General features: G+C 54.7%; 1 protein-coding gene across 1 annotated transcript in view; it reads left to right on the top strand.

Annotated features, from left to right (window-relative positions):
* SDK1 (sidekick cell adhesion molecule 1) overlaps positions 1 to 24,270 on the top strand; it is a gene marked incomplete at its 5' end in the record, with an annotated part of 547,830 nt that overhangs the window by 241,929 nt on the left and 281,631 nt on the right. Inside the window, 3 exons of the mRNA XM_081093020.1 lie at positions 10,789 to 10,948; positions 19,169 to 19,275; positions 21,666 to 21,813. Of these exons, the coding sequence (XP_080949146.1) occupies positions 10,789 to 10,948; positions 19,169 to 19,275; positions 21,666 to 21,813 (415 nt within the window). The remainder of the gene's footprint in view (positions 1 to 10,788; positions 10,949 to 19,168; positions 19,276 to 21,665; positions 21,814 to 24,270) is intronic.

Genomic DNA, 24,270 nt, shown 5'->3' with positions numbered 1-24,270 from the left:
GAGTCCGAGCCCTTGCAGGTCCGAGGCCAGTGCGCTGCACGATCGCGCTGGGAGTGTGTTCGCTGGCTCTTCCTGACGGTGCAGCGCGATCCCGGACACCTCGCGGGCCGGGGCAGGTGCGGCCCTGGCAGCGGTGCCAAGCTCTCCTCGCCGGCGGGGTCTCCTCCCACCACACACGGCGATGCAATGCCTGAGGACGTCCCGGACGAAGCAGTAAACAGTCGCTCCCTCGCTGTGGACTGTAGTTACGCCTTCCCGATTCTCTGTCAGGAAGACGCGAGGCAGCTCCGCCCGCTGTGCCCAGGGAAGTGCGAGGGCTGCCCCGGCCTCGGAGCCCGAGGTGCCTGCTGAACGGCTGCTTTTCCCCCGGCGCCGTTCTGTTCTGTCTTGTTGTGTGGATCCTCACCCGAGGATATGTTTCCACTGATTTTTAGAGAGAGTGGGAGGGAGGGGGAGAGACAGAGACAGAGAAACACCGATATGAAAGGGACACATGGAGTGGTTGCCGCCTGCACAGGCCCTGGCCAGGCCCGGATGGAGCCTGCAGCCTAGGTGTGTGCCTTTGACCGGAATCGAACCTGGGGCCCTTCAGTCCGAGGGCCGACGCTCTGTCCACGGAGCCACCCCGGCTGGAACCCATTCTTACTTGAAGTAGCGATTCATAGACACACATACTCAGAGCTAGGTGTTTGCTAGCATTTTCTTGAAAACGATGAACGTAATGTTGTGCCACCGAAAACAATTGACTATTTGTTCCGATGAATAAAAATCGAGCTCGTAAGAAAAATTGGAATTTTGGACCTCATCTCTGTGCCTGACGAGCTGGGTAGCACCCCGTTAGTGAAGGGCTTTCATAGCAGCAGCCGCTCGTGATGTGTTTTTACTGCGTCATGAAATGTGTCCACATTGGACGAGCAGCCCGAGTCGGAGCCAGCCAACGGGTCCGCGTGTGAAAGCGCCACTTAAAACGCAAACGAGGCCACAGGGCCGCGTGAGAGAGCCCCGCCGCTCACGGCCCGCCCGCGGGTCAGTTCCACGCGGCCACGGCCTCCGGGACCCGCCGCTCACGGCCTGCCCGCGGGTCAGTTCCACGCAGCCACGGCCTCCGGGACCCGCCGCTCACGCCGGCGCCGTTCCGGAAGCTTCACCGGATCTGAAAAGGCTGGTGATGCGCCCCCCTTCCCCGCTCCCTGCGTGGGGAGGCTGGTTATTTATTTACATCCTCAGCCACAGCAGCACAATAGCAGGAGATTAAATGCGAGCGCGTAGATGGGAAGCGATGATCTTTGTTAAGCCAGGCGTTGAAGAAATCTGAAAAAAAAAAAAAAAAAAAAGTATAAGAGCGCCACTCTTTTCGGCATGTTTTGGGGGAGATGAGGTCGTTATTTTTCATAACCACGTGTTTTATCATAACGTATAATAACTTTAATGTTATTATTTTTAAAAATTAAATATTTTGCCAAAACCGGTTTGGCTCAGTGGATAGAGCGTCGGCCTGCAGACTGAAGGGTCCCAGGTTCGATTCCGGTCAGGGGCATGTACCTGGGTTGCGGGCATATCCCCAGTGGGAGATGTGCAGGAGGCAGCTGATCGATGTTTCTCTCTCATCGATGTTTCTAACTCTCTATCTCTCTCCCTTTCTCTCTGTAAAAAAATCAATAAAATATATTTTTAAAAAAATTAAATATTTTAAGAATGCTCTTTTACATTCTAATACGATGGAGAAAGATGCAGCTCACGTAAGCAAGACCTTTGGGGCTATCAGCGATTTTTCCAGACGCTGTAAAGGGGCCCTAAACCGGAAAGTTCGAGCCGCTGCTCCCACAGACGTTGGTCTCCCTGTTTCATCCACTGGGAACCCCGATCGCAGGAGGTGGGGTTCCCCGGGCTCACCCGCTCCTCCGGGCCGAGCTGGGACCTGACGCAGGAGGGACTCTACACGCCCTGACCTCCGACTCCTTTTGTCGAAAACGTCCGGTCGGTGACTTTGCTGAAGGCGTCAGGCCTTGTCGCGGCGACCTTGGGTGTCCTTCAGGGGCTCCCCGCCCTCTCCTGGGTGTGGAGCGCAGCCTCACCATGTGGAGTCCCTGCTTCTGCTGCTGCTTCTGTCGTCGGTGCGCGGGTGACATAAGCTCACTCGCCTCTCGGGGGAAAGGCCGTGACGCCCGCTTCGCTCCCGGGGCTGCCAGCCGGTGTGTCCCCTGAGCTGGGTGTTCAGGGTTACTTGGAAGAACGCTTGAGAGAAATACTGAACCACAGTCAGAAACTGGGTTGTTTCTGCGAGCTCCCCTCTTACTTTGGTGGCCACACTTTTCACTGCAAGCCATAGAAGCGACAGCGTAGTGCAGTTCCCGTTTGAAATAAACTGTCGGCGCGCTGGGAGCTCGTTTCGGCTGGAGGAGCCGGGGAATCGCTTCCATCCCTTCGCCTCTTCTATTAATTCAAACGCAGAAGCCAATGAGCACGGAGCAGGACCACACCGCCCGCAAGCCAGCCGCCTACTCCCCACCGCCGGGCTCCGCAGACGATCTCACGGAAGTGCGGACGGCTTCTGAGGGAAAAAGCCCGGAAGGAGGTCCAGCCCGTGAGCTCCCCTAAACGGTGTTAACTTGCATCCATCGCCGGGGAAACAGAGATACTCAGTGTGAAGTTCCCTGGCCGAAGGCGCCGCCCGCTGCCAGGGATGGGAGCCTCGGGAGCCCCCTGCGGTGCCGACTTTACCTGCTGGGATCTAAAGACCAAGAAAACCCTGCAGATGAGCTCCTCGCTCAGAAAATCCCTCGCAGGCGAGGACTTTGGAGAGAGACCTAGGAACGTGCCAGGCAGAGGCCCCTCCAGAACCACTGAGACAGGACGGGCGTAGCGGCCGCCTCGTGCCGGCCCTGGCCCCCACCGCTGCCCCTCACCGAGCTTCGCAGGCCCTGGCACCCGCCAGGCCATCCCTCATCCTCAGAGCCCAGGTGTCCTGCAGCGCTGCCCAACCCCACAGACGGACGGGCAGGCAGCTCGCACAGGCCTTCATGGGAATGGAGGTGTTTATGTAAAAGAATTCAGTTCCCCTTGGCCGTACAGGGCGGGGTGGCTCCTTAACCAGCTGTCGGAGCCTGTGGGGGCCCCTGGAGCTGGAGCGGCAGTGAGAGGGCCCTGAGCCCTCAGTTTCTCTAAGACCTTGGCACCTCAGGCCCACCAGTGCCCTCCAGCTGCCGCCCTGGCTGCTACGTGGGCACCTCAGCCCCGGGAGCCCCATCGAGGGCCCTGTCAGCTTCGGGCATTGCCCTTGGCTCGCTGACCGTCCCTCACTTCCTGGACTCTGACTGCTGAGAGCAGAGACCAACTGTGCCCCTGTGCCCAGCAGCCAGAGACCCTCCACGCCGGCGGGAGGATGCTGCAGCGCCGTCGTTGTGGGGCAGGGTGGCTGGAGCCTCCGTGTGGCCTCCTCTCCTGGCAAAGCTCTACAAACGCGGAGAAGGTGGCGAGGGGCTCCTGACTGTTGGTGGGAGAGGCTGTGTGCACAGTGGAGACCCGACTCACCTCTGCTCTCCCAGTCGTGCCCCCAGCAGCTGGAGAGTGGGACCACACGACACCCCATTCCTATGTTCACAGTCATCATGGCTTGGTTAGTTTTGATTATCTTTGAAATAATCCCATATAATAAAAGGCTAATATGCAAATCGACCGAACAGCAGAACGACTGGTTGCTATGATGCTCACTGACCACCAGGGGCAGACACTCAATGCAGGAGCTCCTCCCTGGTGGTCAGTGCACTCCCACAGGGGGAGCGCTGCTCAGCCAGAAGCCGGGTTCATGGCTGGTGATTGCAGTGGCGGTGACAGGAGCCTCTCCTGCCTCCACAGCAGCACTAAGGATGTCCGACTGACTGTAGTCGGACATCCCCTGAGTGCTCCTGGACTGTGAGAGGGCACAGGCCGGGCTGAGGAACCCCCTCACCGAGTGCATGAATTTCGTGTACCAGACCTCTAGTGTGTGTGTGTGTGTGTATATATATATATATATATATATATATATATATATATATATTTGTCACTACCTTTCACCCTGAAATTTCTGACACTCGTTTATTTTTGTAAGGCAGAAGTGGAACTATATAAAGTGGCATACAGAGACGTTGACTACTTTTTTAACATCTACAAAATATGGTGGTGCATCCTACTATGCTTGAAGGTCTATTGCTGGAAAATATTTATAAATACTTCTGATAAGCTAGGAGAATGCAGCCTGAGATTCAGCTGTAAGGATGGAGCTGCCGCCACCTCTTCCTCTTCCTCCTCCTCCTCCTCCTCCTCCTCCTCCTCCTTCTTCCTCTCCTCCTCCTCCTCCTCCTCCTCCTCCTTCTCCTTCTCCTCCTCCTCCTCCTTCTCCCAGCTTCAGCCACCAAGTGCCTGCGTGGTGGTCAGAGAAGTGCAGCGAGCCAGCTTGTCCGGGGCACAGAGGACTGTCCTGAGCCGCAGCGAGGGGTGTGGCCTCCCATATTTGAATATTTAACTGGAACCTATCTCATCATTCGTTTCAATGTTATCTCAGCAGCACATGAAATGTACCACCGTTTTCTTTAAAAAGATGAAATGTGAGTGTGATGCAGGAGCAGCGCCCACTGTGAGTAGCTGCCCGGCTCCAGGGGGCGCACTAGTCCCCTGCCAGCAGCTGGGTGTGAGTGGCTGAGTTTAGGGAAAGGGCCTGCTCCCCGCCCTTTCCTAGAGCGCCGCCCACCCATGATACCTCAGGCCCCTGCTTGTTTCCCCGGGGCTCTGAGAAGGCAGCTTTCCTTGGGGTACTTCCGTGAGCGTGGGGCATGCAGACGTTTGAATCTGGTGTAAAGGAGGATTGAAAGGAAGGTTAGTGGTTTAAACCAAAAGCTTAGTTGCCCGGGAAACTCAGCTGCCGAAGAGCAGACTTGGCAGAGGAGGCCCCGCCCTGGCGGAGGCTGCCCTCCTGCTGCTGCTCTTGGGGTTCGGCCAGGCCGCCTGCTGGACGCCCGGAATGTCACCCTTCCAGGGCAGCGGGTCCTCCGCTCTGGACCTCGGCTGTGGCCGGGGGCGCCCTCTGCTACGCAGATGTGGACTAGTCTTTCTTTATTCAGTTGCTTTAAAATGGAGGAGGAGGGGGAGCCAGTGCCCGATGCCGGTGGCCCGGCCGCAGGGCTCTGGTTGCAGCCACAGAATAGGTGGGTCTGACGCTCACGCCTCTAGTGCCGTTTCTGGTGGCAGAGTCTCCCGTTTCCATGGTGAGCCAGGTAGCTAACCCACAGGGTCCACCCTGCTGGGGGAGGAAGCCGCTCGCCCAGGAAGAGGCCCCGCCTCCCGGCCTCCTGCCCCCCCGCTGCCCTGTGCCAGTGGGTCGTGGCTCCTTCCTAGATGAGCACAGGCAGTCACGTTGGACAGGAAAGTTCAATGTATTCACGTTACCACCGAGAACCTTAGGAGTCCATTTAGGAAAGTGACTGCTGCATCATAAAATTATAATGTTGTCTGGAGAGAACATTAAGTCCATCCCTCTCCTCTGGGTGGACCTTAAATCTGCGTTACCCGGACAGACGAGCCTCTCTCTTTCATAAATGATTTATGTTCTATTTAAAAGATTGTGAAAATGGAAATGTCACCGTTTTCCTTAGTAATTCATTCCAGGGTCTTATAATGATCATCGTAAGAATACAGAAGCAGGGTTCATCTCTGCTTATTTCTCCCCAGGAAGGGAGATCTTTTCGTTATTATTGGGCAAGATAAGTGCGCGTGTGCGCGCGCACGCACACACGCGCACACACACACACACGCACACGCACACACACACACACACTCTGCCTCAAAAAGCCACAGGGCGACCCCACTGGCTTTTCCCCAGGTCAGGGTCTGATTACCTGTCTCAGAAAGAACTCAATCATTTTTGTCTTTATGGCCCTTTTCAGACTTTTTTCTGTGCCACTTAAGGCACATAAGGATCACATGCTTTCGTAGGGGCCTGTGCCGACCTGAATACTAATCTTTTTGTCTCTTTCTCTCGCCTAAGCGTTTGCGTTTTGCTCCCTTGATACCTCGTTTAATTTCTGGATCTGCTGTCTGTTTCTGTGGTAAGCCGTGCTGGGCTTGGAGAGATCGCTGCTACTCGGCACGTGGGCCAATCTCCGTGAGATACTTGTGGTCATAACTTTAACTTAGACACGTGAGATTCCTCCTAATGTAAATGCCAGCCTGCGCCAGCCATAATTCTACCGGCGCTGGATCACAAGCGACCTGCTGGCCACTCGGTGCGGCTGTTCTCCGTGGCGGGTTCTCCGCCGGTCGGGCCAGGCACCCAGCGTTTCTGCACAGCAGAGGCCGCTCAGGAAGCTGCGTGTTCTGCGGAGGCGTGAGCCACGGCGTCGCTCCCATTCCGAACCCCCGCGCCATCTATTACATCGAAGATGCCCTGTCATTGTAAAACCAAATCCGAGCTCATGCGTGTCTATCTTGAAGCAGGTTTCTTTCAAAAAGATGTATTTCCTCTGACTTATTCCTGCAGGGCGCTGCCCCCACAGGAAGTGGCGTTTCTCTTTGTGCCGTCAGGGGCGTGCAGATGGCGGGACATAAATAAAGCCTGCTGCGCAGCCGGCCCCAGGCGCCAGGGCCACAGCCACTGCCATTCCGCTTTATCTCACGGCTCGGGCCGTGCGAGCGGGTGACTCCGCCGACGTACACGGCAAACAGCCGAGTTGGACAGAGGACGGTGAATCCAAACCTAAAAACGCGCCAGGGGCTCGGAACACGTGACGTGCAGCAGAGGCAGGGGACCCCTGGACCGGGCCAAGTTATACATCTCAGCAGCAGCGCCTCACGCCTCACGCCTCCTCACACCTCACTCCTCCTCACGCCTCACTCCTCACTCCTCAGACCCAGACTGTGATCTCTGAGGGGCCAGGGCCTGTCTGACTCTGTCCATGTCCAGGGCTGGCTGCAGAATCGGTGTGTTTATCAAACAGAAAGTTGGGCGGGTCAGAGATCTCTGAACCCTCCTTACCCCCCGTTCTCCCTCACCCCCACCTTCAGTCCATCACTGCCTTTGCTTGCCCCCTAAATAGTGTTTGAAAGTAGCCATTTCTTTCCACCACCACAGCCTCTACAATTTCTTCGCCCTGACCCACATCACCCTCCAGAGCGCTCCCTGGGTGCCTAGCTTGGCCTCCCGCCGGGTCGGCTTGCACCTCTGGGTCCCTCCTGACCCCTCCTTGGTGCAGCCAGAATGATCTTTAAGGGCGACTCTGTCCAGGCTGCCTTCTGTCCCTCTAGAGTGGATGGGAACCTCTTATCTGCTGAGGACCATCGTGCATTTATAACATCATTCAAGGGCTATAAAATTATCAACATAAAAATTAGCCTGCTGCTATATTTAATCAAACATTTAATAACTCATCCCTAATGACCGGGGCAGGGCCAGACCCAGTGATTTCTCTGGCCTTAGGCGGCAGCGGTTCTCCACCCCTGTTCTAGAGTAATAGCAAATCACCATCCTATCTAATAATAGACAAACATGGTATTTAACCGTACCTCCAACACGCTTCCCATTGGTTAATCAGAGCTATATGCAAATTAACTGCCAACCACAATGGTGGCCAGCAGCCAGGCAGCTGAAGCAAACAGGAGGCTTGCTTGTTCCAGTGATGGAGGAAGCCAAGGTTCCCCGCCTGCCACTGCTGGTCTCTGAGCTGCACTCTAAGAAACAATGTTGCAATTATGGAAGCTAAACAAACCCCAGAAACCTGCTTTCAGCTGGGCCTCAGAGCTGGAGCTGCAACAGTGTTTCAATTATAGAACCCAAACAAACCCAGATACCTGCTTTCAGCAGCCGAGGTCTCAGAGCTGGAGCCAAGCCGCAGAGCTAAAGCCGGCTCTCAGTTCCAGTGACAGCCACAGAAGGTAAATAAATCCCAGAATAAAAAAAAAAAAAAGCAAAAAGGGAGAGGTTGGGAGCTTCAGTCACCTGCCAGCCTGAAAACAGCCCTCAGCCCCTCACCCAGACTGGCCAGGCACCCCAGTGGGGACTCCCACCCTGAAGTGGGTGTGACCAGCTGCAAACAGCCATCATCCCCTCATCCAGGCTAGCCAGGCACCCAAGTGGGACCCCCATCCTGATCCAGGACACCCTTCAGGGCAAACCAGCCGGCCCCCACCCGTGCACCAGGCCTCTATCCTATATAGTAAAAGGGTAATATGCACACTGACCCTAACAGCAGAAGGACTGGGAATGACTGGTCACTATGACACACACTGACCACCAGGGGGCAGACGCTCAATGCAGGAGCTGCCCTCTGGTGGTCAGGGCACTCTCACATGGGAGGAGCTCTGCTCAGCCACAAGCCAGGCTGATGGCTGCCAGTACAGTGGTGGTGGTGGGAGCCTCTCCTGCCTCCTCAGCAGCGCTAAGGATGTCCAACTGCAGTTTAGGCCTGCTCCCCGCTGGCAAGTGGGCATCCCCCGAGGGGTGCTGGGCTGCCAGAGGGATGTCTGATTGCCATCTTAGGCCCAATCCCCCGGGGAGCAGGCCTAAGCCAGCAGGTGGTCATCCCCTGAGGGGTCCCAGACTGCGAGAGGACACAGGCTGGGCTGAGGGACACCCTCCCTCCACCCCCAAGTGCACAAATTTTTGTGCACCGGTCCTCTATTCTATATATAAAAGGCTAAGTGACCATCCCACCAGCTGGTACATATGACATGCACTGACCACTAGGGGGCGAATGCTCAACACAGAAGCTGCCAAGCTGTGATGACTTGGCAGCAGCGGTTCTTGGGTGACGCACCCTGGAACCAGAGAGGAGGGAGCGTGGCCCCACTTCCTTTCAATGTGCACGAATCCGTGCACCAGGCCACTAGTTATAATAACATTGACAGTGCTGTTCACTAGGCCTGTGACTAGAGCGACCATGTAACTTATTATTCACACAAGACTGTGTGGAGTGTGAAGTGAGCACCCACTGAAAATCACCGGGGATGGCGTGGAGACCGGCTGCGGCTGGGCCCAGCGCACCTGCTCCCGTCCCCACCGCCACCTGCTGGTTTTCTAGCCTTTGTACCTCCCAAGGCAGCTCATGCCCCAGGGCCTCAGCGCTTGGTTTGACCTGAGGATCTGACGGGACTGAGCTTTTAGCTCTTGGCCGCTGCACTTGCTCATTGACCAGGTTAAATCTTCTTATTTGGGGAGGGGGTGTCCAGGCGGGAAAGGGCAGAGGGAAGGCCCCAGGTGTGACCGGCTTTCCTGGCTTCAGAGGTCAGTGGCCGAGCGGCAGAGTGTCCGTGTGCGTTGAAAGGGTAGGAGGCCTGGAAGGTGGACAGGGAGCAGATGACACAGGTGTGCCCTGGGATTTCATCGGAAAAGCGAGCAGGCATCTAATTCCCTGTGTTTTACTGGTGAATAAACAGAATCGCACCCATCCTGACCAGGTCATGCAGGGAATTTGAGATGGCAAGAACTAGAAGCTGAGTGTCCTGTGGTCATATGTTTTTAAAAAATTATTGAAGCGTATATACAAAAATTGCACAAGTCATATATATGCATTTTCACTAAATACGTACCCCCATGCAACCACACAGAGTAGGTCTGGCCTGTCTCCATCCGCAGCCCCCTATGCCCTGCCCCATCCCCCCAAGGTCACCCCCACCCTGACCTCTGACACCACAGACAGTGCCGCCTGGTTTTCACTCCCCGGAACCTGGGGTGGCGGCCTGTGTGGGAACTCCTTCCTTCCTGTCTGGCATCTTTCACCCCGGGTGTCTGTGGGGTTCACCGGCTCCGGGTCGTGTGTGGCTGTGGGTGGCTCACTCCCGTTGCCCTGTGCTATTCCTTTGTGCGAAACACACAGGTTCCCGGGGTGGCGCCTCCTCCTGTGCACGAGCTGAGCGGGGTGCCTCATGGTGTCCGTGCAGGCATGAGTTTGCTAGTTATGGAAGGCGGTGCGAGGGTGTGGCCTCCTCAGAGCCCAGGTGCACCCCTGCTGTCACCTTGAGGACACTGTGCCTCCTTGCCCCCAGGCTGTGGGAGCAGAGGGCCCGCCTGCCCCTGGAGAAATGCGGGTGAACCCACGTGGACTAGCCCGGGCGGCTCCGTCAGACGCGCTCGGATGGTGCCGCCAGTGAGCGCGCAGCCATGGGAACTGTGATCACTGAGAGCTTCCAGGGGGCCGAAAGGCCGTCATTGCTACTTTTAAAACAAGGCCACTTTATCTTATCGTTATTTTTATTTTAATTACGTTTGATTGGGGTGCCCTTGGTCTCCATGAGCATACAGGTTTCAGGTGCGGGTTTCTAAGGTACAACATCTGCCTATGGCACCGTGTGCCCACCGCAGTCAGCTCTGCTCCTGTCGCCTCGTGTTCGGCCCCCTCCTCCCCACCCCCTCCCGCTGGCACCACCCCTCTGCCGTGTGTGTTCCTGTGTCAGTTTTACAGCCACATATGCGTGACATCACATGGCTCTTAGCTTTCTCGTCTGACTGTCACTCGGAATCATGTTCTCACGGTCCATCCACGTGGTTGCAAATGGCACCGCTTCGTCCTCTGTGGCTGAGCCGTGTCCCACGGTGGGTGTGGACCAGCCTTCTCCATCCAGTCCTCTCCCGCGGGCACTTCGCCGTTTCCATGCCTTGGCCGCCGGGTATCATGCTGCCCTGACCATAGGGGTGCCTGTCTCTTTGCGAATACATGAGTCGATGTAAACAAGTGATTCACTAATTAGATGAATGCCATTTTCACATGCACTTTAGTCAGCTATTTTCTTTCTTTCTTCTTCTTTTTTAAAATTCTTCAGAGGACGTTGTGCCGTATTTTAAGACGGAGCCGGGCCTGCCGCAGACGCACCTGGAGGGCAACCGCCTGGTCCTCACCTGCCTGGCCGAGGGCAGCTGGCCCCTGGAGTTCAAGTGGCTGCGCAATGACAGCGAGGTCACCGCCTACAGCAGCGAGTACAGGTACCTGGTCGCCTCAGGCTGGGATTCCGTTGCACGTGGGTGTGTGTAGAGCGCTGGCCTTGTCGGCATGGAGGCCCAGGGATTGACCCGGTGGGAGTGGCTTTCTGACGCACCCAGGAGGAAGGGGTAGCTTTGAACATGCGTTCAGAATGGGTTCACTATTCTCATACGGGTTGTGTTGCTCACTCGTAGGAAGTCGTTCGTTTTAGGACCCCACCTCAGAGGGGTCCTAAAATTCAAATGGCAATGCTTTAGTTTTAAGAGAATCCAGCTTGTTCGTCCTAATAAAAAGGAGTGGTCCGTGGATGGCCTGTCCTGGTGTCTTCACCCTGAGGTCATGGCCGAGGACAGTGGCAGACAGACTGCGATCCAGACCCTCAGTCTCCACAGGCTTGCGTTCCGAGCCGCTGAGATCACACCCGTGTGTTCTCCTGACCGGCTTCTGCGTAGTGTCTCTCGTCTCACAGCCAAGAGGCACCCTGGCCCGTCCGAGTCTCCCGCTCAAAGCCATCCTAGGGCGCCAGCCAGACACACAGTTCAAAACATTTGGCTTAACCCAAAGAGTGGGCCCTGCAGGCAGCCAGAGAGCCTACACGTATTTCTCTCTACATGTATTTCTCATAACTGCAAACCGGACCCTGGAAATGGGGTGTTTGGACCCAGCCCGGAGCCCCCTCAGTGACACTGCACAGGCTGGGCTCCCCTCACCGGTTCTGCTCCCCAACAGTCCTCAGCCAGGCTGCCGCCCTCAGGAAGGTTGGACAAGCGCCCAGCAAGGACAGCACCTGCGGGAGGTGCCCCAGGTGAGGGCGCCGCTTTACCAGCCCGCACAGGTGCTGTCAGGCTCGGAGGCCCTCATCTCCATGCATTAGCCTCGGACTGGCCCCGGTTTGCTGGAAATGGAAAGCAGGTGGAGAAGAGGCCTAGGAAGCACACAGTACTGCGTTCCCGGGCTGGGGTACCGATTTCTGGGACGAGGGGGGAGTTCCTTCCACCCGCAGGTCCTTGTTCTGTGTTGATCTAGAAGGAGCGCCCCCCACGGGAAGGCTGTGCTCATGTTTCCCCAAACATTTCTGCAGAAGACACCTCCGTTCACTGCCCCCCACAAAGAGCATGTGCTGTGGAGGCCCCGGCCGCCTGTGTGACCTCAGAGCTTCCCGCGCTGCCTCGGCCTCGGCTCCGCGTGCTCGTTTCTCCCGCTCACTCATTCCCAGCAAATGAGCTGCATGCGGCCTGGCCAGGCCTGCCTCTTCCTCTTCTTCTTTAAATTCCTGTCCAATTCTGTTCATTCTAGTAGCAACTAACTTGCCATTTAACGAAATGCGAAGTAACTGAAAACAGTCACTGCCGTCTCATTAAGAAACACGTTTCCTTTCTAAGTTTTTAATGTTTGCTCGTTATTTTTCAAAGTATATAATACATTTATTGTGTTTTGGTGAACGTTGAACATGGAACCCAGAAGACATTTTTTTAAAAAGCACTTCAATCTTTTGGACAAAGGGGATTCCCTCCAAATTGCTATTTATGTGCACATTTCTATTTCCAAGAAGCCGGGTGGGCAATCGATGTGTATCCTTAATGCATAAAACTCTGTTACACGAGGATACGCTTCTGTGGGGTGAGTAGGTGTAATGCGCAACTTCAAAGAGAAAAGAGAAACCACGTGGAAGCTGAACTGGTTAGAGTTCATTTTGAAAACTGGATCATGTGGCGATCAAAACCACTCTGTTATTTAGATTCCATTGGAGACGTTTTAAAACAGTGGTGTAACATTTTAATTCGTAAGCCCCAGGACGCTGCACGGTGCCATCGTTTTATATGTGCAGCCATCCAAACTTGAACTTGGACATCCTGGAGGAGGGGACCCTGCCCTGGCCACGCCTGCTCGTCGAGGCTCTGGAGAGTCCACAGGAGACCGGCGTCCTGCGCTGGAGCCGGGCGGGGGGGCGCGCCCCATTAGCACAAGCAGCCGCGTGGCGGCCGCTTCCCGGGAGCTCGCTGGGAGAGATGGGTTTCTGCAGCCGCTGACTTGGGGCCGACGTGATAAATTACATTCTATTCATGAGGCTCCAGGACTGAGATGGGTTATCGAGGATCCATCGTGTTTTGTCATCATTTTTTTCAAGATATAAAACCTGTCTAAAAACCTCAGGCTGGTTTTCCAAATTACTCTTCCATCGCCTGACTCCCGCTCAGCACCTCCGGCTGCCAGGCGCTCACCTCCACGCGGCGGCTCCGCGTCCCGAATGGAAAACACGGCGCCTTCCGAAATGGTGGCTGTTCCCGCCTGGCATGAATTCCGACCCCACCCCCACACTTGGTGTCAGTGATGAAAATGCTAACCCTCTCACAGAGAAAATAATATAAATTCACCTTTGCAGCTTTGACAAAAAATAGCAATTTCTTGGCTGCTTGTGTTACGGTTAAACTGCACGGTGAGTTCTGGCGAGTTCCAGCTGCTGTGTTATTCCTGGGTCTGCTCATTTCCACATGTAAGCACAGGTGACTACCCTGCAAAGCGATAGCAGTTTCATGAGAAAACCATTTCTACCTGCCCACCCCCCCCCCCAAAAAAAAAACCAACAACATTTATTCTAAATTATTTTCTATTTTGGGCTAAAACATTATTTTGCAATTGTATTCAAAGTATATATCTCCAAGCCAAGACCTCCTTGGTGCTGGGCACAGTGCTCATTGTTACAAAGCAGGCGGGGTGGTAATGGATGCTCTAAGCTGCTGAAGCATCTCACCGCTTCCTCCTGGGCCTGTCTCTGTGCTCAGCCTCTAGGACAGTCTAATGATAGAAAATTCATGGATGTTTATTTTTTTTTATTCCAGTAAAAAAATAGGAATTATTAAGGGGGAAGTTACTTTTTCCTAAGTCTTACCCAAAGATAAAAAATTTCATAATATCAATAAAAATTATTCAATGCCTGGAAATCACCTGTATAAGAAACTAGGGGCCCAGTGCATGAATTTGTGCACCTTGAAAGGAACTGTGGGCCGCGAGGCTGCAGTAGGCTTAGGGGCAGGTCTCGGCTCATCCTCCGCGCCCCTGCCCACCTTTCCCACAGTGGCCCCTGGTCCCCTGTCTGCTGGCAGCCCCGCTCCTGCCACTTCCGTTCCATGCGCTGACGGCAGCGGCCCTGCTCGCACCCGCTGACGGCGCAGAGCAATTAGGGCTGGCGCCAGCAGTAGGTGCAAATGAGGCTGGCGCCGTCAGCAGGTGTGAGTGGTGGCTGCTGCCCCAATCACCCCTCAGGAGCAGGGGGAGGTGGAGAAGCCTTCAGGGGCGATCGGGGCCGCAGCGGGTGCGGGTGGGGCCAGCACCAGCAGCAGGTGTGGGCGCCGGCAGCAGGTGCAAGTGCCTGGTGGGACCACGGCACACAGGAGCAAAGAATTTTCAGTAACCACCAGAGGCTCGCCCGGATGACAGCAACCGGAGCCCTGCCTTGGTCTAGCACCTCCGCTCACCTGCTCCACCATCCCATTGCGGCCGATGCCCACCATGTTCCTCATTCTGCCGCCTGCTACTGATGCCTACCATGTTCCGTGCGCGCCCCATGGTGGTCAGCGCACGTCATAGCAACTGGTTGTTTGGTTGCTATGTTCTGCCATTTGGTCTATTTGCATATTAGGGTTTTATATATACAGATGAGTAGAACCTACATGAAGAAAAGTAGTGAACGTCGCCCTAGTTGGGAAATCTAAACATTGTAGAAATTTAAATTCCTTTGAAATTGTTGTTGAAGTTTAGCCTAATTTCAAGAAGAGTCCCAATGGGGTTTGCTGAGGGTACCATGATTCATGAGCAGACACAGAGTGCATGTCAAAATATAAACAGAAAAGAAGCCCAACGAATCTTCAAAACACTAGGTGAACACAGGGAGGAGTATTCCCTCCCAGGAGCCACCGTAATTAAATGACATGTTAGTGGGACACAAACAGACAGAAATATTCCAGAAGGGAGTTTGAACTAGACCGTTGTGTCCATAAAAACCCACACCCTCAAGTGAGCATTAGAAGCAGCGGCAAAGAAGTCAGTTATTTGGAAACAATATTGAACATGGGTCCTCTTTTTATACCAGACCCCCAGTACATTTCAGAGTCATTTAAGAGTTACATTAAAAAATTAAACTATAAGAAAACAAAGGTGAAATGATCTCTAAATATACCAACGTGTAAAAGGCACTAGAAAAATCACCAAAACCGGATCACGGCCACATCCAATTTTACAACGTATCCTCAGTGGCCACTACCAATTAAGAGGCAAATAATAAACAACAGCGATTTTGCAGCACGTCGGACAGTTCGCTCTCTGTGATCAGCTGGGCTCTCTGGAAACTGCAGAGGCGGGTTGGCACGAGGTGTCTGGGACACTCAGGCAGCGAGAGCAAGGGAAGAGCTGCGACGCGAGGAGGAAGACCCAGTGCAACCCAGACAGAACCAGGACCCGCTCAGTATCAAGGTCCTTACAGAGCTCCACTGATCCCCCTGGGACGGAGGGAGACGAACACAGTCACCTCTGAGCTCCTTCCTCAGCGATGGCCCACGGCCCCAGCCTCACTCCGGTCCCTCAGGCCTGAAGTGCCTGCGTGGACACCCTGGCGCAGAGAACCCTGGGACAGGCAGCACGCGGCACGAGGCCTGGCTGATGTGGGGTGCTGCCGCTGCACCTGAATGCAAGCGCCCAGGCTGCGGGGAGCTGGTGGCCAAGCCGTGGCTCAGATGAAAGGTGGAGCCACAGGGCTTTTGGAATGGAGACAGGAGGCTCAGAGGGAGCCTGTTCTGCGAGCCTCAGTGCCCCTGGCACCTGCTGCTGAGTGCCAGCCACCAGAGTCCCCCGGGCGGATGGTCTGCAGTTTCTGCCAGGACTTCCTGCAGCAGGGGGAGGAGCCAGCTGCATTTCCTCTCTGAGCGAGGGCCCTGCTGCTGGGGACACGGGCACCAGATGCCACTGCGGGGGACGCTGCCCCGATGGGCACGGGACACGCGCACTGCTCGCCTGGCCCAGGTCTCGGAGCCCACAGTGCCGGTGGCCGGCGCTGGGTCGGCCTCCCCCAGGCCTCCGAGCGGAGCACTCTCCAAATACGGGGGAGTGAGAAGATGCTCGGAGACCAAAAGTGCCCCCCGGAGGGCTGGTCGGAGCACTGTCCCGGCCGCAGTGCACCCGCTGCCGCATCCCGGAGACACGGGCTGTGCCTGTGGCCCGTTCTGAGCGGCAGTTCAGGACCTTGTTCTACTTAGCGGAAGTGGAGGCATTCCCTTCAACCCTTGGTTTTGCTGTGATTTTGTTGGATTTCCTTTAATTTGCTCTTCCTGATGGTGAACTGGCCTGGACACTGTTCTGTTAGCCTAGGGCAGTGGTCGGCAAACTCATTAGTCCACAGAGCCAAATATCAACAGTACAACGATTGAAATTTCTTTTGAGAGCCAAATTTTTTAAACTTCAACTATATAGGTAGGTACATTGTTATTAACTTAATTAGGGTACTCCTAAGCTGGCCTTTGCTAAAAACGTCCTCGATCTGATGGAGGTACGTTCACTGAGGTCGACCCCTTCCAACTCTCCCACCCACACTCGTCTTGTACACTTGTTTCGTCTATTTCCTTTCCGAAAACTGACTTCTGCGCATGGGCCATGAAGTTTCAATCGCACTGTACGTGCGCACCCACACATGGTATTTTGTGGAAGAGCCATACTGAAGGGGCCAAAGAGCCGCATGTGGCTCAGGAGGCGCGGTTTGCCAACCACTGGCCTAGTAGGATGGATGGAGATATATATATGTCAGAGAGGAAGGGAGAGGGAGAGTGAGAGATAGAAACATCAACCATGAGAGAGAATCATTGATCAGCCGCCTCCTGCACGCCCCCTACTGGGGATTGAGACCACATGTGCCTTGACTGGGAATGGAACTGTGACCTCCTGGTTCATAGGTCGAGGCTCAACTGCTGACCCACACCGGCTGGGCAGCCTAGTAGAATTTCACTGTGGTGTGACATTCCCTGCCAAGTTTACTTGAAACCGGGGCAGCATTTTCTGTTTTCGTGGCATCTGGTGCGAAGATGTCATCATAGTTGTTTGTAAAGAGCCAGGAAACTTTCTCGCCTTGAAAATGTGTGCTGATAAACCGGCCTGCGAGGAGTGTTCCCATCTGTTGGGCGAACATAATGTGTAGGAAATTCCTGTAATAGGTGGGAGGACTTTGCAACTTTTTTGTATATTTTTTTCCCTAGTGAGGCATTCAGCTAAAGCTCCGGGACAGAACAGCATATGTCTGCCACTCCGCGCTGTCTCCGTTGTTCGAAAGCAGTGCTGAGTTTGTGCACTTGTACGTGGGAGCGCTACAGAAATGTAGCAGCTAGTTAAGATTCCTTCAGAAAGGGAAAATGGCACGAATACCAATGATATAAATGTGGTTACGCTGCAGGGACGAAGCTGTTCTTACAGTTTTTCAAATACATGCTCTAATGACCGTGTTATTTCTTTTCCAAAAACTTGCGTTGATTTTATTTTAGTGCAGTCTCAGAACTCCTCCTTCTTAGAATCACGGTACATGCTAAAGCCCCTCATCCTTCTCGTTTTATTTGTAATTTAAATACATGGCCCCGACTCCCTGTGCTGCCTTCTTCGGTATTATTCTGATTTACTAGTCGATGCACTAATTAATTTTTTATTTGAGGTAAACCATTCCTCAGAAAAGAATGAAATTTTGAATATTAAAACTCAGCAATATTTTCCTCATAAAAGATTTTATTAATCTCGCCATAGGATCTCAAGATGGTTATCAGAGGGATAACATACTTTGATTAATATTTGCTTAATACTGAATTAGCTGTATGGTCCAAATGGTTTTTTGGGGGGTTTTTTGCTTAAAAATTATGCCTATCAGATCTTTTTTGGGGTTGACTAATTGGACACACTTGAGTAAAAAGATGAGCAATTAGGTGAATGTAAGTGATTTTTAGGTGTGCTTAGGAACTGAGCACATAAAATCCCGCATTCGGCGCCTCCTACCTGCGTTAAGTACTCTGACTGCGGTGTAAGGGGCGGCCTTCTTTTAAAAAAAAACATTTTTATTGATTTCAGAGAGGAAGGGAGGGGGAGAGAGGGAGAGAAACATCAATGCTGAGAGAGAATCATGGATCGGCTGCCTCTGCACGCCCCCCACTGGGGATGGAGCCTGCAACCCGGGCCTGTGCCCTGACCGGAATCAGACTGTGACCTCCTGGATCCTAGGTCGGTGCTCAGCCCCTGAGCCCCGCCGGCGGGCGGGAGGCGCTGTTCTTAACCGAGATGCCCGTGACCAGAACATCTTCTCCACAAGGGGTGCAGCCCCACCTCTTCCCTCTTTCGGAAAATAGGCAGCATTCACTGGGCTTCAGCCCTCTTCTTCGTCGTGGCAGACAGCTGCCCACGTGTGGAAGGTGCCAGCTCAGACCTTAAACCCTGTTCTCGATGTGTTTGCGAGCGCGGCCAGAGGCCCGCTAAAGCGCTCGCGCAGCGTGAGCGGCGTGGCCTCGGAGCTGTGAGCTCACTCTAAGTGGTTCTGGGCTATTTATCCCACTTGCTTGTGGGTTTCAAAACCTCCTAAGTTATAAAACCAACGGTAAGCCTGGAGCAGGCTTTTGTGGAGACAGCCTTCTCTGCCCTTTTTCCTATAAGACTTTACTGACGTTCTTTGAAAGGCGCTGATTTGAAGGATGATTGCTGACAGTCACAGGGATGGAAATACAAATGCATGGCCGTTTCAGTCATCCCGAGAGGTTTTACAATGAACGTTGGGCCCCGGAGGAGAAGAGAGAAAGGAAAGCGGGTGACTCGTGTTGGGCGGTGCGCCCGGCATGGCGCGGGAGCGACCCTGGCCAGGATGCCACGGCGCCCTCGGCCTTGCGGACTAGTTTCCCGCGGCCTCGCTAGCTCTGCGCCTGGCGTCCCTCCATCCCGGGCGCGGCGGCTCCTGCGTGCACAGGTGCCCGGCGCTGAGGCGGCGCCCCGGGGGCAGCGATGAACACAGCAGATCTGAAACCCGTTTCCCGGACATTTACAGCCGGTGGGGGACGGAGGCGGATTGAGTCATCCCTCAAACAGAGCGGCAGCGGCTGCTGGGCAGGGAGGATTGCAAGGACATTACTTATCAGAAACGGTCTTAGTGGAGCGCCGCGTGCGATGGCGGCTGCTGTGGGCGGCGTCACTAACGCTGTGTCCGTGTCCGGCAGGTACGTGATCCCGGCGCTGCGGCGGCTGGACGCCGGCTTCTACCGCTGCGCGGTGCGGAACCGGCTGGGCGCGCTCCTGCAGAGAAGATCGGAGGTCCACGTCGCGTGTACGTGTCCACTGAGCTCTCCGGGGCCCGGTGACAGGGTGGGGTGCCCATCAGTCACCTTCGGCCTCCTCGGGGCTGGCTTCTGTCTGGGGTCCCACGTGGAATTGAGTCCCTGCTGAAGCCGGTGGCGAGAGAAGGGAATTGCGGGGTGGCTGGTCCAGTGACGATGCGGCTGATGAGGGGAAGGGCACCTTTCAGTTCAGCCCGTGGAGGGCCCAGTAAGCGCTGTGGAGGGTGGAAATAAAATAAGAAACGGAGCAAGCTGCCCCTGCTCTATGAATTAGTGTGCTGCTCTGAGCTTTCGTTACATTCACATTCAGTGTTTTTTTAAAAAAAATTAAACCCAATTCGGTAACATTTCATCAAGTTAGAATCCATTCCTTGCAATGATGATGTGTTCAGAGATCCTTGAACACCGACTTCTGCGCATGGGCCACGAAGTTTCAATCGCACTGTATGTGTGCGCTCGCATGTGGTATTTTGTGGAAGAGCCACACTCAAGGGGCCAAAGAGCCGCATGTGGCTCGAGAGCCGCAGTTTGCTGACCACGGGGCTAGTTAATCCTGTCAGGCGGGCCCATTTTGAAGAAGGAAACTTTTGAAAGTAGGGAGCTTGAATTCCAGGGGAGCCAGGATTCAACCAGGTGAGGGGAGCTGGCCCATGTAAAGCATTTAGTACTTTTCTAGTCCATAACCTGTGACAGGTTCCGTCCATCTACAGTGGCCTGTCTGCTTCATTCTAGTGCGAATTTGCTACCAGAATGTCTCTTCCTTCCAAAGAAAGCAAAGGGCGTCATGAAATGTTAATTCCACACTCGTGCGTCCTGACAGGGGCCAGAGAACCCGGCGCGCTCCTGGCGGGGCCGTGCTGGGCAGCGATGGCCGCCTTCTCTCCTTCGTTATTCTGCCCACAGTCAGGCCCACAGTGGTCAGTGTTCCGCACGAACTAAAGCGATTCCCAGCTGCTCTCCTGTGCCCTGGCTGCTGGGGCCTGAGTGCAGATCACCCATGTTCACGTACATCTTCCATGACTAGGAAGGCAGCGGCTTTTCTGAATTGTGGGGCAGTCACTCGGCCCAATCTCCCGGCAAGGCTGCTTAGAGCTTTTCCAATGGAAACATTGAAAACGTAATCAATAAAGTCACACCCAGACATTTGAATAAGTTAACGGCTTGGAATTTATGATCATCTAGTAAATGCTATTTTGTAAAATTAAATTTTGGACTTTTTCTTGCTTAATGATTTATCTCCTATGCTTTCTCTTACTGCTGTTTTCTCCTGCTCTTTGATAACAACGTTTACTTTAAAATAACCACAACTGCTCTCCTAATCTATTAAATCTATTAAATTTATTTCCCAGAACAGTGATGGCGAACCTTTTGAGCTCGGCATGTCAGCATTTTGGAAAACCCTAACTTAACTCTGCTGCCATGTCACATATAGAAATTTTTTGATCTTTGCAACCAGAGTAAAACAAAGATTTATATTTTTCATATTTATATATTTAAATGCCATTTAACAAAGAAAAATCAACCAAAAAAATGAGTTCGCGTGTCACCTCTGATACGCGTGTCATAGGTTCGCCATCGCTGTCCTAGACTATTAAATGCTGCTTGTAATATAGGAAATAGTTTCTCTTGAATAAAAAAGCCATTGATAATAGAGATATTCTGTTCCAAATTCCTATATATTCAGACAAATGTATGTAGATCATGTCTATGCATATACACATATGTGTGTGCCTAATCATTCAAAAAATTTCAGACGTTACTAATGTAAACATTGGCCACTTATACCCACGTGCTAATGGCTGGTTTTCCCGTGACCTCATTTTCTAAATTGGTACCAAGTAGCACAAAGACTGGAACAACACCCGCCTGCCCCAAACTAAGTCGGCGCATGGGGTTGGGAGCGCCTCTGAAATGAGCCCGGGCTTGCAAATGGCTCACCCCAGGAGAGCTGTGAGGGAGCAGTTGCCCCAGGAATGAAGGGAGGGAGAGCCTGAGAGGGGCGCCGGTGGGCGGGGCGTGGGGAAACCAGCGTGAGGGGTTCGGGAGCAGGAGACGTCTGAGAGCTCTATGTTAGAGCGGCCTCCGGCTCGTGTGGCTCTAGGCAGCTTCCAGCAGCTCATCCAGGGGAAAGTATTAGCAACCGTCTTGTCACAGCAGCATAGCGCGGGCGAGGCTGCTGATGGCGCTCCATGGGCACCTGGCCGTGGGCACCTGGCCCGGGCCTCTCCCCGCCAGCCGGCACCATCAGCACATGCTCAGCCTCTCCTCTCGGCTCCTCCTCGCCACGTCGGGGATGCTGTGAAATGCAGTTCCTTCCACCTGGGCCCCTCCCCCTCAGAGAGAGCTTTCTAGAACCTAAGAGGCCTGATTGTCTCCGCAGATATGGGCAGTTTCCTGGCTGGAGAGCAGAGGAAGACGGTGCCCGAGGGACAGGCGGCCATCCTGGACCTGCCGCCCCTCCACAGCTACCCCAGGCCCCAGGTGACCTGGTTCCGAGAAGGACACAAGATCATTCCCAGCGACAGAATGTGAGTCCTCCCCAACGTCCCCTTCAATGTACGGCCACTGCCTGCGAGCGCCGTTCACACGTTGCGTTTACCACCGATCGCTGAAAAGAGTATCCCAGCCGCAGCCCTGCCCGGTCCTGAGTGAGCAGCGGCCTTCGCCTGGCGGGGGGATGTGCGAGCGAGTAAGAAAACGGGTACCGCCTGGCCGGCGGGGCTCAGGGGCTGAGCGTTGACCTAGGAACCAGGAGGTCACGGTTGGATTCCCGGTCAGGGCACCTGCCTGGGTTGCAGGCTCCATCCCCAGTGTGGGGCGTGCAGGAGGCAGCTGATCCATGATTCTCTCTCATCATTGACGTTTCTCTCCCTCTCCCTTCCTCTCTGAAATCAATTATAATATGTGTTTTTAAAAAATGAAAGCAGGTACCATGATTCTTGAGTTTGCCGCACGCCCTTCCCGCCCCTGACGGCCACGTCTCCCTCTGCGAGCGACTCTTGGCGACCTCAGGTCAGCCTGCGTGTGCGCAGCTCCCAGCACCGGGGAGGAGGCCTGGTCGCGTACAGAGCTGCTTCGTGAGCCGCGTGTGATGCTGCTTCCGCTGACGATGGCGCGGTAATTACTGCGCATTTCTCTCTGTCCCTTCCTCCTGCCGTGGCAGCTTTATTTCCTCCGTCTAATTAGAGGTCCGCTCACCTATTGCAGAAGAGCTGCTTTGTGATTAGTTAAGCATTATTTCAAGGTGTTCCGGCCTGGCCACATTCTGCATTTAGCTTTAAGTGATTACAAAGAGCGTGGGCATATGTTTCCTACCCGGGCATTCTGCAGTGCGATATACCAGATGGGAAGGGCTCAGAGATGACCATCCGGAATAATCATGAAATGCTGTAAGCTCGTCTACATAAAAGCCATGTTTTAAAATTCTAGTAAAAAGATCAGTTACCTTAGAAATGGGATGACTGCTCTCCTTCATTTTATTTTATTAAAAGTTGCTTGGGTACCGCCCACCTTGTCTCGGTTCCAGTGATCACAGATGCCTCTGCCGTTGGGGTGAAACAAAGACGCGTGAAGAAGGCAGGCGGGGCGGTTCCTGTGCGGTGTGCCGGGGGGTCCTCGTGTCGAGCGCCGCGTGGCCGGGCCCAGTTGGGATGAGCCCCGGGAAGAGCTGGTGCGGGGGGGGAGGGGGGGGGGAAGCAGGGGGTCGACACGGGCTCGTCTCAAACACCGAAGCTTCCGCGGACGGGCAGGGGGCACAGTTCGTGGTGGAAGGAGAATTCTAACTCGGCAGCAAGTGAGCCTGGCCGCTTGTTTGCTCGCCTGTGGTCCACGTAGACTCATGAGACAGCATGTATCCAGGGAGGACACAGGACATGGAATGAAACAACTAATTTCATCAGCGCGTTTCTTCCACCTGCCAGTTCTTGCTAAAGACGGGTTACTTCCTGGGGAGCTAATCACCCCGACGCTGCTGCGGCGTAGCCAGCGCCCCCTCCGTCCACGGCCTGCCCGCCCGGAGCAGTGACTGCTCTCCCAACCGGAGGACACGCCAGCGCCCTTTTAGCGAGAGGCCACGAGGCTGGTGATGGGTGTTCACACGTTTGCAAGCCCTTCGGCGTCGGATCTCCGTGCATCCTCACCTCCTGTTTAGGAAGCGCCGGCCGTGCAGGGTGTCACAGATGAGCCCGAGCCTGGTCGCCCCCCGCGTGCGTCCTTCAGAGGCGTGCCTTGCCGTCCTGAGAGGGCTCGGCCGTGGGCTGCGGGTGGAGGGCAGCCCTGCGTCGCCCCGTCACAGGCTGGGCAGACAAAGCCAGAGCGACTGGGTCTGTTCAGGCCCCCGGAGGGGTCAGAACGTGTGACCCAAGCCAGTGGCACGGAGGGAAGCAGGGCAGGCTCTGCACCTGCTCTAACCTGGCGTCCGAAGGCAGTGCCCTGGCGGTGCTGTCCACTGGGGGAGGGACAGCCTCCCCGCCCCACCCCCCCCTGCCCTACTGTTCAGCATCACCCATGGCCTTCGACAGTCAGCTCTGGGCTTACAGTTAAATGCCTCTTTTTTCATCTCGAGGGAGACAGTCAGCCTGATGTTTCCTGACTTGAGGAATGAGCCGCGTAGCCCAGGGCTGATTTAACAGCAGCAGATACTCCTCGGTCCCTCCTCTAAGCACATCTTCTCTCACCCTGGCGGCTGCCTCTGAGGCAGGGCTGCTTGGCTCCACTCAGAGCGCTCGGAGTGGAGGTGAGAGATGGTGAAGACCCGCCCAGGGGCCCGGAGCTGGCACAGGGAGCGGGATTCAAACCCGGCCCACCGTCACTCCCCCGCCTGCGGCAGCTACTTCCGCCTCCCTGGCCGGCCGCCTCGTGCTTCTCTCTTACTTAGCCTTGTACTCGGTCCTTGGTCTCTTCCCCTCTCCTGGAACACTAGCTTTCAATGGGAAGCCATCGGCTCGGACGGGTTACCGTGAGGCACGGGCACACCCACATGCCCA

This window comes from Myotis nattereri (genome assembly GCF_964212035.1).
Source record: "Myotis nattereri genome assembly, chromosome: 5".
Classification (NCBI taxonomy): domain Eukaryota; kingdom Metazoa; phylum Chordata; class Mammalia; order Chiroptera; family Vespertilionidae; genus Myotis; species Myotis nattereri.
Note: the sequence above shows the minus strand (reverse complement) of the source record. Positions and strands in the feature narration are given on the sequence as shown.